The sequence below is a fragment of the Megascapheus bottae genome, chromosome 17 (assembly GCF_031878675.1).
Source record: "Megascapheus bottae isolate mThoBot1 chromosome 17, mThoBot2.hap1, whole genome shotgun sequence".
Taxonomy (NCBI): domain Eukaryota; kingdom Metazoa; phylum Chordata; class Mammalia; order Rodentia; family Geomyidae; genus Megascapheus; species Megascapheus bottae.
This window is the reverse complement of record NC_143525.1, coordinates 18,091,208-18,111,205: the sequence shown is the minus strand read 5'-3', so window position 1 is coordinate 18,111,205 and position 19,998 is coordinate 18,091,208. Positions and strand designations below refer to the sequence as shown.

At 37.0% G+C, this 19,998-nt stretch overlaps 1 protein-coding gene across 2 annotated transcripts in view; it reads right to left on the bottom strand.

The window, feature by feature from the left end:
- Positions 1 to 19,998, bottom strand: part of Nsf (N-ethylmaleimide sensitive factor, vesicle fusing ATPase) — a 123,063-nt gene that overhangs the window by 89,217 nt on the left and 13,848 nt on the right. For both annotated transcript variants that reach the window (XM_090350016.1, XM_090350015.1), the window contains exons 3-8: positions 18,655 to 18,754; positions 14,988 to 15,027; positions 9,637 to 9,803; positions 4,601 to 4,708; positions 3,898 to 3,973; positions 915 to 1,070 (exon numbers count right to left, since the gene is read on the bottom strand). In XM_090350016.1, coding sequence (XP_090206142.1) covers positions 915 to 1,070; positions 3,898 to 3,973; positions 4,601 to 4,708; positions 9,637 to 9,803; positions 14,988 to 15,027; positions 18,655 to 18,754 — 647 coding nt within the window. The remainder of the gene's footprint in view (positions 1 to 914; positions 1,071 to 3,897; positions 3,974 to 4,600; positions 4,709 to 9,636; positions 9,804 to 14,987; positions 15,028 to 18,654; positions 18,755 to 19,998) is intronic.

The window sequence follows — 19,998 nt, the reverse complement described above, 5'->3', positions numbered from 1 at the left end:
AAGAAGGACTGATGAGGGTAAGGGGAGTAAGACATTCATATTTCTTTAGCTTCTTGGATCCTGTTTTTACACTAATAATCTGCCAGAGCAGTTAGGTTCTAAATTCCTTTCTCAGAAATTCACTTGCTCACATTCCAACCTAACAAACGATATGGATATGAAAACAGTCATGACAGCATTTTCACTGAGCAAATAAGGTCACTTTACAGATAAATAAGCTTTCAAAAAGAAAGTGATAAATGAATACTGCATTTCTTTGTCTGCAACATGGAAACTCATACATATATATATATATATATATATCCTATATTTATCTTTTAGGATCAAACATCTAATTTAAAAGTTTGTAGGTATCTACTTACCATGCATGAAAGTATACTAATTGTAGAATGCAATAATACAACAAAAAAGCAACAAGAGCACCAAATATTAGAACAGGGCCCACAGACTACTCAGTAGGTAAATCTGAGCTATAGAGGAAGCCTTTAGAATCAGGCAAAATTTCTAAACATGCTCCATAGAAAAATGTTCTAAATTAACTAACTAAATAAATAGAGAAACCACAATATTATTTCTATTATTTCCCTTAAAAAGTTAAGTATTTTGAAGGTTTTTTCCAAAATTCTGTTTTTATATAAGGAACTTAAAACTGAAAAGTACTTTAGTAAGCTGAAAAAATCTCAAAAACTAAAAAGAGATTCTTCATCCATTAATTGTTTTAAACAATACAAACTTTTATTAAAATTTATTTTATTTTTTTTATTGTAATTAGTAAAAGGGTTACATGATATTTGCCAGATAGAAGGTGCATTAATTCACATACATTGATACCCTTTCACATGTCTTGGTACCCATTTCCCTCCCCCCCCACACCCCCCACCCGTCTTGGTTTAAAATTTATTTTTTTAACTTACCCATCTGTTCCACAATCTCTGGAGGAAATACTCGAGAAGCAAATGCCCGTCGAAAAATATCTGAAAATTCTTTGTCCAGACCTCCTATTCCCATTTTTTCAAAGTTCCAGTCAGGATTGATGATAGATTGACGATTTTCTTTCGTTTTAGCTTTGCCTAAGTTAAAAATATATATAATTAAATATGAAACAAGAACTTCAATATTCAGTGTAAAAAGGGAGATATTCACTGGCATTCTAAATGAGTAAAGACAAGTTACCATTATACAAAGATGAATAACATATTCCTGACTGGTTTTCAAATAAGGGTAAGACTGCCCTACCTACTTTGGTCCCCAATTATGGCCAGTAATAAACTTTCAATTTGACAAACTAAACTTATGCTGTATTCTATGTGAAATCAAGCCATAGAACTTAGTTTCATAAATTTAATCTAATCAAATGAATCAGCTTAGGTGATTGGAAGAAACTATATATATGCATATATGATAAGAATTACACTAGTCACATATACATCTGAAATCTAGCAGTCTCTCAAGACTTCTGCAAGAATATTCTAAAAAACATATATTTAATGGGGACCAAGACATGAGAAAGAGTATCAATGTTTGTAAAGTAATGACCTTCTATCTGGTGAATATAATGTAACCCTTCTATTAATTATAATAAAAATGTATGAAAAAATATATTTATCTGGAGTAAATAGAATTGAGTGTATAAGCTCTCAGCCTAAGAAGATATGCTTAATTTGTTGTCTTATTTCCCTTTTCTTCACATGAACATAAAAGGCTTTAATTATTTCAAAATTCATGCTTAAAATTTTATCACAAGGATTAAAAATGAACCAATTTAAATGTCAGAGTGCCACCTAAAGTCACACAAGAGAACTACTATTTCACACAAAGAACAAGATACACTATGTTTGAACCAAAAAAGTGAGAATACAGTTTTATAAAGCCAAGGAAGAAAAAAAATCACCTTAAAAAAACAGATGGTGAAAGGGTATCAATGTATGTGAATGCACCTTCTATCTGGCAAATATCATGTAACCCTTTTACTAATTACAATAAAAAAAAATAGATGGTGATTTTATGGTTTATACGTTTGTGGACTTAATTAAGACTTCTTTTAGAAAGCGATCCAAAATCTTTTGCTTGCACTCTGCTGCCCTCTTGTGGCTAAATTTACCACATGCATAACTACCATATATTTGTATTCCAAAATCAAATCTTTGCATGGATTACTTGGAAAATACAAATGTTAAATGAAAGTTATGCAATTTATTTGGCATAAAATAACTTTAAAAATGCATAAAAAACACAGTACAACCAATTCATACATATACTAGGTCAACAGGTTATTAGACATGTCTAGCATCTTTAAAAGTTACAATTATAGGTATTAATAACCATATTAGAGGTTTAAGATGCTCCAAAAAGGATGTAAAAAAAGGAAATTAAAATCAAAATTTATAATAAGGCTTTTTTGTGAATGTTTAACAATATAAATAAGGGGGAAATGTTGAGTGTGGTAACTCACACTATAATTCAACATTGGGGCAGAGGTAGAGGCAGGAGGATTGAGAGTATGAGGCTAGACTGGGTTATATAAGACAAATAAACAAATAAAAAATAGTGAGAGGGAATGGAAATTTATGGAATAAGGCAAAGGCTCACACATTTAAACAAAGTTAAATAATTCAGACATAAGTCTCTACTTTCTATGAGGAGTAGATGTGAGCACAGTTAGTTGAACTATGAATAGAATTGTTACCTAGTTACTGGTATCCTTATTTAGGAGGATTACTATTCCTAGACACTATACCTGACTATTTTAACATAATGAAAATAGGGCTAAGGTACATAATTAGGGCTGAACTGAACCTTTTAGAAAGATTTTAACTACAAAAACATCAGTTGATCACTTGTAGTACGGCAATAAACTCATTTAATGCAACAACCAGTAAGAGCATTTTGTAAAATAAGTGACCAGTCTCAAGGTCACAAGATAATGAATTCTGAGATACTGCCAAATACTGGGGAACACTCAGGCAGAACAGCTAATTGCAACCTGGAATGATCCCATGTGAGATGTCAGAACAGAAAAATAACATAAAGGAAAAACTGCTGAAATCCGGATAAAGTTTGGAGTTTGGTTAGATGTGATGATATCATAATAATATCTTGGCTTCAAGAATTGTAGTGTGGAAGTGGAGCCGTGGCTCAGGGGGTAGGATAGTAGCCTTGAGCTGAAGAGCTCAGGGACAACGCCCAAGCCCAAAGTTCAAGCCCCAGATGGACCAAAAAAAAAAAAAAAAAAAAAAAAAAAAAAAAAAAGAATTGTAGTGTGAGCCAGGCATAAAAGCCCACGCCTATAATCATAACTACTCAGGAGGTGAGGATCACGGTTCAAAGCCAGCCTGGGCACTAAAGTCCATAAGACTCTTATATCCAATTTACTACCAAAAAACTGGAAATGGCACTGTGGCTCAAGGGGTAGGATGGTAGCCTTGTGCTCAGGGACAATGCCCAGGCCTAGAGTTCAAGTTCCACAACTGCAAAATAAATAAATATTGCAATGTGGTGCAATAACATCTTCCCAACAAGGGAAGCAAGTTAACCATGTACAGGAATTCACTGACCTATTTTTGTAAATTTCTAGAGACCTAAAATTATTTTAAAGTTAAAATTTTAATTAAAAAATTAATTTCACTGTTTCTCTTTATCTAATTTGTTTAGTATGGCTTTTAGGAAATTTAAAACTACATGTGCTTCATATTCTCTTTCTATTGGTCAATACTCATCCAGATGGAGGTTTTAAAACTTTTTATATCTGACAAACGGGAAATGCTCAGGATTCCGTGATCAGCCTTCTCACTAGAGGTACCCATCTCCTTTTGTACTTCAGAATCACTTTAGTTGAGTAAAATGTAACAACAGAGGATTCTAATCTGTGTAAGATTTCCTAAAAAGTGTAAATCTTACCAATAAGATTGAGCGATGAATTTTCTGCTTTTTCAAATGCAACTTGACTGTTTCCAACAACCAGCCCTACTTCAATCTGCACAGAAAGATAAACATTAGTGGGTTGTTTCTGGACTTCTCAAAGCAAGGCTAAAAACGAAGGGAAAAAGAAGTTTCTGTGCAAAGGAAATCTTCCCAGCAGTTCCCTATGCTATATTTCCATAATTCCTATATGCTTTATTTCAAGTCTATACCTTTTCAATAACACTCTTCTAATTTGTTTATTAAAATATCAATACTAAAAAACAATTACAGATATATATACAAATTATAAATTACTAGAGCTACAAAAAATTAATAACTGTTAGATATAAAAATAAATTTTCTCTCTACTATCTTTAAAAAGAAAGTACACAGGGGCCGGGAGTTTGGCCTAGTGGTTGAGTGCTTGCCTAGCATGCATGAAGACCTGAGTTTGATTCCTCGGTACCACATGCATAGAAAAAAGCTGGAAGTGGTGCTGAGGCTCAAGTGGTAGAGCTCTAGCCTTGAGAAAGTCCAAGGACAGTGCTCAGGCCCTGAGCTCAAACCCAGGACTGGCCAAAAAAAAAAAAAAGAAAGAAAATACACAATATGAAAAAAATACTCAGCACGAGAACAATTAGAAAATGACATTAAGTTGCATAATTCATATCATTAAAATTAGAATTAAAGTATACTGTACCTTCTGTCTTTTACCCGTTGCAGGCTCTCCTTTCAGAATGCTAGGATCCATGGCTTCAATATCCTTCACCAGTAAGCCAAAAAGCTTTTCATTAAAGCTAAATACAAGCTATACAGAAAACAGGTAAGGAAGAAAAATTACTTCATGATTTAAATGGCTTGATTCTTATCTCATCACCAACACTTTTCAAACACGCAAAAAAGTTTTCTCCTTTATATCCCTCTCAATTTCCTCCATAAAGCACATCACTCACAGCGAAGAGGGAAATAACATGCATGATCTGCTAGGTACTGAATACTACAGGAAGTTACCTAATTCATCCTCATAAACACTCTTGGAAATGGAAGCTGAGATCCAGAAAGAAGCAGTGAGTGATATGACAGGAGTCAAGCCTAGATTTCTAACTCCAAAGTTAAGGTTTTTCTATACACTGCACAAAATACCTGTACTACAAGTGCAGAGATGGCTCAAATATTCATTCCCTATATCTTCAAAAGCAAGGCCCTCCTTCAGGTGCTGAGATGGAATGCAAAGTACCAATCCTACTACCACCAACTACCATAAAAGATAGTAAATACGAAGAACAGTGATTTGGGTAAGATACTTACTTCTCTGTACTAGAGTGTTTTATTTCATGTATTTATCTATATAAGCAGGTTATTATATTTTAAATTTTTACAAATTTAAGTTAGATAATTACAAATTCTTTAAATTGAAATTATTATACATACCAAGACATTTAAATTTTTAAATGTAAATGTTAAGTTATTTTAATCATTATAAATGATTAAATTTAAATTAAATTATTATAAATACCAAGGCATTTACATCTAAACATTCCTTTTCTTTTCATTGCTTTTAAGTATTTTCAGAGTCCAGAGTGCTAACCATTATACCATGGAACCCTTCTGCTTTTAAGTATTTTCTTTCTTTCTTCTTTTTTTTTTTTGAGCTAGTCCTGGGGCTTATACTCCAGGCCACGACAGTGTCCTCTATCATTTGAACTACAGCTCTACTACCAAGGTTTTATGTTTGTTTGTTTTGGTGGTTTTGGTTGGAGAGAGTCTTCCACTAAATTTTCCTGCCAAGGCTGACTCTGAATCACGATACTCAGATCTCAGCCTCCTGCGTGCAACTAGGATTACAGGCATAAGCCATAAGCACTCAGCTTCTTTAAGTATTTTCTATTAAGACACTAAAGCTAAGGACAAATGTAAAAGCAATTTGAGCAATCTGATTCTTGTATCAAAAACTAAAAGAATCAAGAAGCTCAAAAAACTACAGACAGGAGCTGGGTACAGTGCCTCATGCCTATAATCCTAGCAGCCCATGAGACTGAGACCTGAGGATCAAGGTTCAAAGACAGCCTGAGCACTAAAGAATGTGAGACTTGCCAAGTGCGATGGCTCATGCCTGTAATTCTAGCTACTCAGAAGGCTGAGAACTGAGGATCAAGGTTCAAAGCCAGCCCAGGCACGAAAGTCCATAAAACTGTTATCTCCAATTAACCACTAGAAAACCAGTACTCCTATAGCTCAAGGGTAGGACGGTAGCCTTGAGCTGAAGAGTTCAAGCTCCATGACCCCCCCCCAAAAAAAACAAAAAACAACAGACAAAAATCCATAAACCATGAGCTAGGCTAAATGACACTTTAGGGAGCTTTCTAGAACACCTGGTACAAAATAATACTGCTGCAGCTCTAGTGCACATCTAGCTTTACCTATTCAGAGCACACCAGAGCACATGGCATTTTTTTTTTTTTTGTGGGTCATAGGGCTTGAACTCAGCCTGGGCACTGTCCCTAAGCTCTTCAGCTCAAGGCTACTGACCTACCCTTGAGCCAAACCCTCTTATTTCCCATTTTCTAGAGGTTAACTTGGGAAAAGAGTCTCGGGTCCTATTGTTCCCTGGGCTGGATTTGAACCTTGATCCTCAGATCTCATCCTCCTGAGTAGCTAGGATTACAGGTGCAAGCCACCATACAAGCCACCATACCTGGCTAAGCACATGGTATTTCTTGTTTTTAATTTTCTGTCTTCTTCAACTAGAAAGAAATGTCTATGAAAACTAGGGATTATATAAATGTGGTTCACTGCTGAGCTGCAGTGCCTAAAACAGTGGATGGTATTCATGCTATTAAGTATTTGTTTAGTTAATTTTTGTTTAATTCTTATCTCAGCTATGTCCTTGACTGTATCCACAGGTGCATAATTTGTTTTCTCTGGACATAAAATCCTTACTTAGGTGTAAGGAGGTTGGACAAGATATCCTCTAGGTTCATTCCAATTCCAGTACTATCTTTTACAATACACTATATTCTTTTTCTGTCTATCAGTAAGTTTCTACTTGCAAAAATTTGAAATGAGGGGCCAGGAGTTTGGCCTAGTGGTTAAAGTGCTTGCCTAGCATGCATGAAGACCCGGGTTCGATTCCTCGGTACCACATACATAGAAAAAAGCCAGAAGTGGTTATGAGGCTCAAGTGGTAGAGCTCTAGCCTTGAGAAAGTCCAAGGACAGTGCTCAGGCCCTGAGCTCAAGCCCAGGACTGGAAAAAAAAAAAATTTTGAAATGATAGTACATGGGTTATCTAGATCATCAATTAGATTTTTATTCTTCCAGATTTATTAGAGGAATAAAGCAAAGCAACAGTTCTTTCGCTCCTATTGCCAGGCCTTTACAAGCACTGCTCTTCATGCCCACTTTCACTACCTCCCCGTGAGTGGCTGCATGGGCAGTTAGGCAGATCCTTAGCAATCCGAATCCTGGAGAACACTTGGGCCTCAGGATGACATTCTGTATTCTTAAGAAGTTTTGAGCCAGGAGTTTGGCCTAATGGTAGAGTGCTTACCTAGCATGCACAAAGACCCAGGTTCAATTCCTTGGTACCGCATACATAGAAAAAAGCCAGAAGTAGTGTTGTGGATCAAGAGGTAGAGCTCTAGCCTTAAGAAAGCATAAGGACAGTGCTCAGGCCCTGAGTACAAGTCCCAGGAATGGTCAAAAAAAAAAAAAAGTGTTTTGAGTATTCCCAAAGAAGTTTTATTTATATACATTAGATCTATGGATATTCACTTTTATTATAGATATTATATATATAAAGGGAAGAGGGGTCGGTTGTGGGGTTTGAGCTCAGGGCCTGAACATTGTCCCTGAGCCTTTTGCTCAAGGCTAGTACTCTATTACTTTGAGTCACAGCACCACTTCTGGTTTTTTTGGTGGCTAAATTGGAAGTAAGAGTCTCACCACCTTTCCTGTCTATCTTAGCTTCAAACAGCGATTCTCAGATCTCAGCTTCCTGAGTAGCTAGGATTACAGGTGTGAGCTACCAGTGCCTGGCAGAGAAAGTATTTATTGAAATTGAAAAAAAATTAGCTACAGGGGATACAAAAGAATCCTCAAATTGCTTCAGTGTCTGGCTTAAGGAAATACACAGCAGTCAGTGTGCTTTGTTACTTAGCACATGTCAAGTAGTCGCTGCAAAACTCTACTATTCACTTGTGACACATTAAGAGAAAGAGAACAAATAGTATCTGCACATTATTATGAAAATCAAGTTTTGACTTCTGAAAAAGTTTCAAGAGATCTCCCAGGGGCTCTAGACTACACCTTGAAATTTGTTAGTACGGTACTGTGGTATATGAGGAAGAAACCTGAATAATTCAAAATGTCAAAAGTCAAACTACAGTGGCTCACATCTGTAATTCTACCATCAGAAAGCTGAGGCAGAAGGATTTCGAGTTGAAGGCCAGTATGAGTTATACATTGAGATCCAGTCACAAACATTGCTCTCCACAAAAAAAGTCATACGTAGAATACAAAATGTTATGTAATGGTAAGGTTTTTAAAAAAAAAAGGCAATTACATTTATATATGCAAATAATTTATGTAATTACCCTTAGGTAAAACTTTAAAAGAAAAAAATTCTTTCTGTGCAGTTAGTAATGTGATTTAACTGAGGTTTAAAAAAAATCAGCACTGGCAAATGTTTCCAATGAAAACAAGCTTATAGGTAAGGCAACAGCATTAAAAATTTTAAAATACAAGAAGATAGTTTTCTTTAGATTCTCAACTCCATAAATAAAGATGTTAAGAACTACTTTTCTACAGCAATATATATTAGTGAAACAGACTAAATAAATGTCCTACAAAAGAAAAGAAGAAGCCAGGTGCCAGTGGCTCATGCTTATAATCCTAGCTACTCAAGAGGCTGAGATCTGAGGATTGCAGTTCAAAACCAGTCCAGATATGAAAGTCTATGAGACTCCAATTAACCACGAGAAAACCCGGATTGGCATTGTAGCCCAAGAGGTAGAGTGCTAGCCTTGAGCAAAAGAGTTCAGGGACAGCCCCCAGGCCAAGTTCAAGCCCTACCCACAATCAATAAAAACGAAAAAAAAGGGGGTGGGGGGAAGAAACGAAATTTTAGATGCATAGGTTTGAAATCTGCAGAGGGAAATGCTTCTGTAATTATATATGATATTTTAAATGAAAAGCAGCTTCAGAAGTTTTCTGAAAAGATTCATAGAAGTTTGGCAAATCTATCTCCCTCACTTTTTTTGTTTGTTTGTTTGTTTTTTGTAAACCACAGTGCTTGAGCTCAGGACTTGGGCTCTGTCCCTGAACTTTTGTACTCAAGGCTAGCACTCTGCCACTTTGAGCCACAGTTTTACTTCCAGTTTTGGGGTGGCTAATTGGAGATAAGAGTCTCAAGGATTTTTCTACCAGGGCTGGCTTCAAATTTTGATCCTTAGATCTCAACCTCCTTGAGGATTACAAGTATGAGCCACCAGTGCCCAGCTCTCCTTCACTTTTTATCACTCATCTTGGATATATCTGTTTATATGTGTAGCTCCTCAAAGTTCTTTAGGTTCTTTTTTTCTTTGTGCTGGAACTAGGGCTTGAACTCAAGGCCTTGTGCTTTTTTATACAAGGCTGGTATCCTTCTTGAGCCACAGTTCCATTTCCAACCATTCAGTCTGAACTCAGCATCTCTCTGCTAGGCAGTGAAAAGGAATGATGGAAAAATTAAACTGACCTGCTGTCCCACAGAGAAGGCCTGGTTGTTGAACTGCTGGATAAACTCTGCTGCCATCTTGTCAGTGTCATAAGGATTGGAATCAATGTTTTTTTTCTGCAGGAAATCAATCTCAATAGTCATTGTGCCAATACACTGTTTGGCTTTGTCAAATGTATATAAGGAAACTAGAGGGGGGAAGAAAAGAAAACATTTTTTTTAAAATCACCAAATACCTTTATTTCTAGCAGCTAAAAAAGGGCTTAACATAGCCCTTAACAGGCATAGACTTTAAAAACAACGATAACAACTATAGATTTTCTTCATCTGACTTCGGCAGAAAATACTGAATAGAACTCTTTTTCAACTTCTGCAGAAAATACTGAATAGAACTCTTTTTCAACTTTATCCCTCACAGGATGAGGGATATGGCAAGATCCCAGGCTGCCCCACACAGGGTTGAATCTTTCTTCTTCTCATTTAAGAGGACAGAGTGACACTATGAGAGCTGCCCAGAGGAAATGGCATCACTTGTAATTGCTGAAGAGTAACCACTGAGAAGGTTCTTTTTCCTTAAGTGCATAGGAGGCAGGTGAAAAAGACTTGGGGCTTGAACTCTGGACCTGGGCACTGTCTTTGAGTTCTTCAGCTTAAGGCTAGTGTTCTACCACTTGAGCCACAGTCCCATTTCCAGTTTTCTGGTGGTTAGATATGAGAGTCTCATGGACTTTCGAGTCCAGGCTGGCTTTGAATCGTGATCCTTAGATCTCAGCCTCCTGAGCAGCTAGGATTACAGGCATGAGCCACCAGTGCCCGACTCTACTTATACCTCTTAATGGAAGATATGGTTTGGTTTTTGTTTTGGGTTTTTTTTTTTGGTGTGTTTCTGTAGAGGGGGGGTTGTGAGTGCTGGTCCTAGGGCTTAAACTCAGGGTAGGGGCACTGTTCCTTAGAGTTTTTCTGCTCAAAGCCAGTCTTTGGATAAGATGTATGGTACTTCTATAAGTTACTGTGGTCAAATAGCAAAAAAAAAAAAAAAACTGAACAAAAAAGTCACTACAGTGTAGCTTCCAGCTGACCTACCACTGTTCAGTGCCTGCTGCAAAGATCCTAGTGGTTTGCAAACAAAGCTGTCTTTTAAAAGGAAATCTGAGTCAGTCTGCTTTTTAAAAATCCTATTAGTACCTAGGGTTATATAATTTAAGCTCTCCGTGCCTTCATTTGTTACATCTGTAATCAAGAAGGAGATAAGTCTTAAAATTATTCAGAATCTACATTCTATTTGAAATTTATTTCTTATATTTAGCCATTTGAGTTAATATAAAAGGACTTCTGTAAATTCTGTTATTTCTTGTGCTGTGCCATTTTTTAAAATTTTGGCTTGTCCCCTTAAAGGGGGGATAGTTTAAATATTTCAAAAGGAAAACAACAAGACCAGAGTAAGGGATGGAAAAATGAACTAAAGATGTAATAACAAGTTCAAATCTTGGTTGAAAGTATCAGAATACTCTCCTGCTTCTAATCCTCGGAGGCTTTTGAGTTTTTTTCTCCTCACATATCATATAAATTCCAGGTCATATGCTAGGTAACTTTTCTAGGCAACAGAAAGTAGCGGTTTCTCACACAGTAAAAAATATTTGTGGATCAAACTATTAAGGTCAGAAAATTGGTAAACTGATTCAGTAATTTCATTTTCTGATGTGTCACTGAAAGTTTTGAACATTTGTCTAACAAAACATCTATCTGAAGATCAACTGTAGCAGGATTTACCATAGTCAAATGTCAAAAAATGCTAATGAAAATAGGTGAACAATAAATAAAATATGGCATAGTTATAGTATAGAATACTGTCAATATTTATTAAAATAAAACCTTGATCTACATTTATAAGGATAAGAGCACATTAAAAACAAACAAACAAACACTAAATGAGCCCAGGCACGGTCACTCATGCCTGTAATCCTAGCTACTCAGGAGGGTGAGATGTGAGGATCAAGGTTCAAAGCCAGCCTGGGCAAAAAAGGACCTGAGACTCTTATCTCCAATTAACCTCTAGAAAACAGGAAGTGGGGCTTAGCTCAAGGTTAGGGTGGTAGCCTTGAGCTGAAGAGCTCAGGGACAGTGCCCAGGCCGAGTTCAAGCCCCATGAACCCACAAATAAATAAATAAATAAATACATACATACATACATACATACATACATTAATTTTAAAAAACAGAAAAACAACTAAATAAAAAAGTGTATTTCAGAAATACTTGTACAATGATTCTAAAACATGTATCATAATACATGTGTATGTCTATATGTATATACTTATTTATATTAACTTAATACTGATGCATTTGGATAAATGTATTAAAATATAATCATTACTAAATGCATTTTAATTAAATGCCAGTGTGGCTTACTAGACCACAGTGCTACAGTTTCAGATGCTATATTCAGTACCATGGACAGCACGACAGGCAGCATCAAGCTCAGCACCATGGCCAGGCCTAGTGACAGGAATTCTAAAGACTGCAACCAGGAACAAAGTGAGAGGTGCAGAATGTTTTCTTATTTTATGTCTAATATCAAATCATGATAAAAAATATTTTACAAGCAAAAATTAAGTTCATATCAATGCTTTGGATAAATGATTTTTAGTGATACACATATTAAAATGAATATATATAATATACAATAAATACATATTTTATATAATACATTATAACGTATTATGCAATTGTGTATGTTACATATTAGCTAATATCTAATATCTAACATCAATCTGCAATACATAAAGAATATCATTTCCAGATAGAGAGAAGACATACTTTAAATTATATCTTCAAGAAAATTCTGAGTAATCCTTAAACATACTTTCTTCAAACGACATCTCCTATTCTATTTTTCCTTTTCTCCATCTCTACTTATACGCAACCCAGTTTTCTACCTTTAAGACATTAGCCACACCATTCAGGCCCTGAACACTTCCTTACCTCAGGGTTACTCCAACCTGCCCACATGGTTTTGCAATTTTGCCCAAAAAGTAGATTTATCTCTTTTAAAATTCTGATTCTATACTCTAGAAAACCACTTCTGAAGCAAGAAAACGCTTTTATAACAGAAGGCAAGCCACACACAATTCTCTACTCATCAAAATTTTTAACTTTGAAACTCCCTACCTTTTCAATGTAGAAAATAGCTACATTAGAAATTAAACGTGAGGCAGGGAGCATAGTCTAGTGGTAGACTTCTAGTCTAACATGCATGAAGCCCTGGGTTCGATTTCTCAGTACCACATACATAGAAAAAGCCAGTCGTGCTGTGGCTTATGTGGGAGAGCACTAGCCTTGAGCAAAAAGTGTCCAAGGATAGTGCCCAGGCCCTGAGTTCAAGCACCAGGACTGGCAAAAAAAAAAATTATATGTTTGCACATCCTTACTTTAACTAATAGCTGGACAATTCAAGTTAAATAAATTAGAAAACTTCCAGGCATGGGGGGGGGGGGCACACAACGAATGATCCCAGCATTCAGGAGACTGAGGAAGGAAGGATGATGCTGGTCTGGCCTACACAGTGATCCAGGTTAGCCTGGGCTACATAGAGAAACCCTGTCTCAAGCAACAACAAACCAAAATGAAACAAATAAAATTAGAAACATAAGCTAGAAACAACCCAATTTTCTCATCAGATGTTCTGCCATGTGTTCATTTTCCCCTCTACCAATGAATGTGGGCAGGTAGGGAGCCCAAGCTTTCAGCACTGACCTACTTCATTTGGTGCTAAACTTTCCACATTCTCAGCTTCTCATTATACTTCAGGTGAGGAAGTGATAGTTAAGGGAATCACTTATGTCAGTGTTTCCCAAAATGTGATTCCAAAGAACCACTTAAAAGTGACTATTAAAAACACAGACCCATGAATCAGATTCCCCAAGGGATGAGCCTGTGAATCTTTAAAATAAATAAATAAATAAATAAACTACTTCAAGTAATCCTTTTAAGCAGGTTTGGAAAGCATCTACTATGCAACCCTCTTCCATATTTAAATTAATCTCCTTTATTTTTCTCTCTAGTCAAAAATTTTAATCCATCTTCTTATTTCTGAAACAATAAAGGAGAGTCAACTAAAGATCACTGCAATGTTTATAATCTCTCTAACTCAGAAAAAAACTCGTAATCTGCCAGGCTCCTAAGACTAAATGAAGAATGTTAGCAATTTTCTCTTAATTATTTATCATTTTTTTTGTGGGTCACGGGGCTTGAACTCTGGGCCTGGACACTGTGCCTGAGCTCTTCAGCTCAAGGCTATTGCCCTACCCCTTGAGTCATAGCCCCACTTCCCATTTTACAGTGATTAATTGGAAATAAGCGTCTCTCAATCTTTAGTGCCCTGGCTGGCTTTGAACCACAATCCTCAGATCTCAGCCTCCTGAGTAGCTAGGATTACAGGCATGATCATCAGTGCCTAACTTTCAACATAAAAATATTTACACACTGCACACAGAAAATTAAAACCAAAAAATGACAGAACTTCAATTAAACATCAGTTATATCATAACTATGAATGGTTTAATTAACCCATTAGATGATTTTCAGATTAGCTCATAAAGCTAATGTTTAAAGACCTCTAAGCAGTACTTAACTGAAAAGAAACAAAAACTAATTTCTGAAAAATGTGATAATAAAAAGACTTACAACAAAATCTATTACATATAATGCAATGATCAGAAAAAGAGCACTAACTACCTGTATCAATAAAAGTGAAATTAAAAGTTGGATGTCTGTGGTTCATACCTGTATTACTAACTACTTGGGAGGCTAAGATCTGAGGACTGTTGTTCAAAGCCAACCCAGGCAGGAAAGTCCATGAGACTCTATCAAAAAGCCACAAGTGGAGCTGTGGCTTAAGTGGAAGAATGCCAGCCTTCAGCAAAAAAGCTCAGGGACAGTGCCTAGACCCTGAGTTTAAGTCGCAGGACCAGTACACACTACACACACACACACACACACACACACACAGTAAAATAAAATAAAATTTGCCACTCAAAAATCCAGATAAAGAACAGCAAAGCAAACCAAAACAAAGCACAGGATGGCTAGTGATTTATAGTTCAATGCATGGTTTATTATCTATAAGCTGCTTAAACTCTTCCCAACCCCCAAAGTAATAAATTGTTCTCTTTGAACTTCCCTAATGAACTAAGATGAACTAATAACATAGTCATACTTGAAAAGAGGTAAAGGTATAGGTAGCACAGCTTCTGTCCTCATAGACCTATACTCTGAGTAGAATCAAGGTTTGAAGTATGATAACCAATACTAGAAAATTATATACACCTTAATAAGAAAATCTACCTTAGCAAATGGTGTAAGAAAATACTTACCTTCTATTTCTTGCCCAATAGAAAGTCCAGCCCATTTTCGCTATAAAAGAGGGGAGAAAAAGACACTTAAATCAAGCCAATCAAAAACCAGGAAAATGAAGAAAACTGGAATTTCAGGAAGATAGTCTAAGACTAAGACATGTTATATGCTGTTATGTGCTGAACTGGGCTCCTCCAAAAAATAGGTTGACATCACTGGCCCTTGAAATCTGTGCATGTGACTAAGGTCTTTACAGAGGTGATCACACCAACATGATGTTAGGCTGAAATAAAAGTGGTTCTACACCAACATGATTCTTGTCTTTATAACAAGAGACACAAAGACACAGGGGAAAAAAGGCCATGTGATAACAGAAGCAGAGATGCTTCTACAGGCCAAGTAACATCAGGGATTGCCAGCAACTCTAGAGCTAAGTATGGAACAGACTCTTCCCTTAGCCCTTCAAAAAACCATACCCCTGCTGACACTCTGGTTTCAGACTTCTAGCTTCCAAAACCATGAGAATAAATAAATTTCTGGTTCATGAACATTTTTGTTTATTTCTATTTCTTTTTAAATGAGATGCTGCCATGGTAGTTATCTAAAATTTCTGTCATTTTAAGCCACTTAGTTTGTGCTTCTTTGTTACAGCAGCCCTAGGGGAAAAAGCAGCTACTACAGTTTCAATATAAACACTTTTTCCAAAACATATGAAGCCTTTAAAGCTAGCCCCCTGGATAGGATGCCTCTCTACACAGTCTGGTGCTCTGCAAGGTCTCTACTGTGTCAGATATGGCAGCACTCTAAATCCACTGCCACAGTTGGCCTTAAAGTTTATTACAATACCACAAACAAATGTAATTCATAGAAACTACATTATAACTAGTCATATAACCTATATGACCCTGGTCAGAGGAAATTAAAATCATTAGAATATCATAACCTGCCTTCATACAATGGCATTTTTTTCATTCACATATTAGAAAATCATAGCTATACATTAGCTTCTCTCCAATCCTGATCGTTTATAGTGGCAAGAATGTACAGAGGCAGGACAGATTGGGTTTAGGTAAGAATTCAAGGCTTCTTTGATACAAATTCAAAATTAATAATTTAGCAATTATTATTGATACTACAAGCAACACTGAGAGAAATCATTTTTGCCTGAGAATCCATAGTTTGCCTACTCATTTGAACAGTGTGGAATTGGTAGAGGATGGTTTGTGTGGAATAAATGCATTGGAGAACAGGTACTCCCCTTCCAGCTTGCTCCCTCCTCTCTCCCCTATGACACTGAGCAGCATGCTGGCTAAATCCAGACTTTGAGTCCTAAAACAGCCATATTTGGGCTTCACACTTCACTCCCAAAGGACAATCATGATAATATTCACTAGTTGTTTTGAGAATTACATGAGCTAATTCATTTGAAAGTACTTTGAATAGTTCCTGGCTTAAAGAACAACTGAAGTTAGGGGAAATACATTTCTTTTTTCTTTTTCTGTTTTTCCACAAAACAGAGAAACAAGGAAAAGTAGCCACTTCAAGCTATTTCTTGCTACAGAAAACCCAACTGAAACTCTGGGAGAGCTGGCAAACACTAGAATATTCCAAACTTTTAACCTGTAGAATAAAAGTGAAAAGTAGTTCTGATGACAGAGGAGAATGGGGAAATAGTGAAGATTTCCTACTCCCAAATGAGTGTCAGCTCTCTTTTCCTCTCCCTCCAAGGAAATACATTAATGCTCACTTGGCCCAGTAGAAAAGGAGGTAAAGGGGCCAGGAGTTTGGCCTAGTGGAAGAGTGCTTGCCCAGCATGCACGAAGGCCCAGTTTGATTCCTTGGTACCACATACATAGAAAAAAGCTGGAAGTGGTGCTGTGGCTCAAGTGATAGAGCGCTAGCCTTGAGAAAAGTCCAAGGACAGTGTTCAGTCCCTGAGTTCAAGAACGAGGACTGGCAAAAAAAAAATGTAAAAAAGAAAAGGAGATAACATTTGTTTTCACATTGTTTAGGACAGAGAGAGCTCAGCAATCTAAGTAAGGTGATAAGGGAGAAAATGATATGGACTGGTATTTGGGGTGCTCTTATATTGTGTACTGTGACTGATGCAGTGTTAGAGATTGTATGAGTTCACAGAATCCACCAATAGTTATAGTGTACTCATAACTCTTCCAGCTGTAAAGAAGCTCAGCATATTAGGCTGTAGTTTGAATTTAAAAACATAACAAAACAAAACTTTCAGCCAGGTGTCAGTGGCTCACACCTGTAATCCTAGCAACTCATGAAATTGAGTGTAGGAAAGTCCATGAGACCCTATATCCTAAATAACCAACAACAAAAAAAACCAGGCTGAATATGTGGCTCAAGTGATGAGTGCCTATTAATCAAGTACAAATCCCTGAGTTCAAACCTCAGTACTGTCCCCCACCAAAATACTCTTTCAATGTTCTTTAGTTTGATAGTATTGCACTACAAAGCCTCTATTATGAGATGTCAATTATATAAATAAAATATTGTCTTATGACTCTTATGTTACCCTGAGAGCAAATTAAAATATCAGATAGACAACTGATGGTACTGTAAACATTTATAAAAATGTTTACTAAATTTTAAAAAATTAAAGCAAAGCTGGACTTGGTGGTTCATGCCTATAATCCTGGCTACTCAGGAGGCTGAGATCTGAGGATCTCAGTTCAAAGCCAGTTCAGGCACAAAAGTCTGGGGGACTCTTATCTCCAATTAATCACCAAAAAAACCCAGAAGTGGTGCTGTGGCTCAAGGAATAGGACGGTAGCCTTGCACTGAAGAACTCAGTGACAACGTCTGGGCCCAGAGTTAAAACCCCATGACAAACACACACACAAAAAAAAATTAAAGCAAATAATGAGTAATTAAGAATATTTCTTTAGGGGCTGAGAGTTTGGTTTAGTGGTAGAGTACTTGCCTAGCATGTACGAAGACTCGGGTTCGATTCCTCAGTACCACATACATAGAAAAAAGCCAGAAGTGGTGCTGAGGCTCAAGCGGTAGAGCTCTAGCCTTGCGAAAGTCGAAGGACAGTGCTTAGGCCCTGAGCTCAAGCCCAGGACTGGCAAAAAAAAAAAAAGAACATATCTTTAGTCAGGTACCAAGGACTCACAACTGTAATCTAGGTTACTCAGGAGGCTGAGATCTAAGGACTATGGTTTGAAGCCAGCCTGGGTAAATAATTCCATAAAACTCTTATCGCCAATTAGCCAGCACAAAGCCAGAAATGGAAGTATGGTTCAGTGGTTCAGTAGTAGAAACTTGGTACACTGAGTTCAAGCCCATTATCAGTAAAAAAAATAAATTAACATAATAATACTCCTAACTAAAATTTTAGGATGCTATTTGCTTAAAATGCATTGACTGTTCTATGACTTTTTTTTTTTGTCAGTCATGGAACTTGAACTCTGGGCCTGGGCATTGTCTCTGAGCTCTTCAGCTCAAGGCCTCTACCATATCCCTTGAGCACAGCTCCACTTCTGGTTTTCTGGTGGTTAATTAGAGATAAGAATCTCATGGAGTTTAGTGCCTGGGCTGGCTTTGAGCTGCGATCCTCTGATCTCAGCCTTCTGAGTAACTAGGATTATAGGCGTGAGCCACTGCACCTGGCTTCTTCTATGAATTTTAAGAATAGCAAAGAATATAGTAGCTTTGAGTTACCTGAGGTAAGCTGAATGCAATGCTCCCAGGAACCACTGATGGATGGGTCCTCAGTGTAAATGTGTATCTGTGATTGGGAGAGGTCCTCACAATCACATGCCTAAAAAACAGAAGCATACTCAGTACATCCCAAGAAATTCTAAATGATAGGGATAAGACAGAAAAATGACATCCGAAGAGAATCCTGAAGGAACAGAACCTCAAAAGTTAGGTTCCAAAAACTGCCAGCAATTCAAAAGGTTTTTGAGACATAAGACTACTATAGGCCAAACACACATCAAGCAGAATCCAGCCAAGTTCAATAGAGTTTATCCAATCTAACACATCATCTTCATTACATTTCAGTGTATATAAAACCAGAGCTAGTGAGTTAGAGTCCTTGATGTTGAATAAAATCTTGATGACTTTCCCTTGAGAATTACTTCACACATTCTAACACAACAAAGGTAGGAGAATCAACGGCCTAGGATATCTCAAACAAGATTTTTTTCTAGGACTATCCATTAAATTCTTTGGCAGACACACTCTCAAAGACTGACACAGTAATAGCCTATAAAATAATAAGATGGTAAAAATGGGGGCCAGGAGTCTGGCTTAGTGGTAGAGGGCTTGTCTAGCATGCATGAAGCCCTGGGTTCCATTCCTTGATTACCACATATCCAGAAAAAGCCAGAAGTGGTATTGTGGCCCAAGTGGTAAAGTACTAGGCTTGAGGAAGCTAAAGAATAGTGCCCAGGCCCTGAGTTCAAGCCCTATGACGGGCAAAAAAAAAAAGGTGGTAAAAATGAAAAACTTATCCAAATAGATCAGCTTTTATATAGACGTCAATATTTTCTATTTCAACAGAAAATAAAATTTTTTTTTTGACCAGTGCTGGGGCTTGGGCACTGTCCTTGGACACTTTTTGCTCAAGGCTAGCACTCTGCCACTTGAGCCCCACAGCGCCACTTCTGGCTTTTTTCTGTATATGTGGTATGGAGGAATTGAACCCAGGGCTTCATGCATGCTAGGCGGGCACTCTATCACTAGGCTACACTCCTGGCCTATTTCAATGAATTTTGTACCAGTTCCCTCTCAGAAGTCACCTGAAGATAAATAAGACCTAGCCATCTCATGAAAAATCTCCATACCAAAAATTTAACAAGAAGCTAGATGACAATGGCTCAAGCCTATAATTCTAGTTCTTTAGGAAGCTGAGATCCAGAAAATTTCAGTTTGAAACCAACCCAGGCAGAAAAATCTGTAAGTCTGCATCTCTAAAAATAATCAGCAAAAGTTGGGCTAGATATTTGGCCCAAGTGATAAAGGGTAATTGAGCAACTACAAGGCCTTGAGTTTAAACTC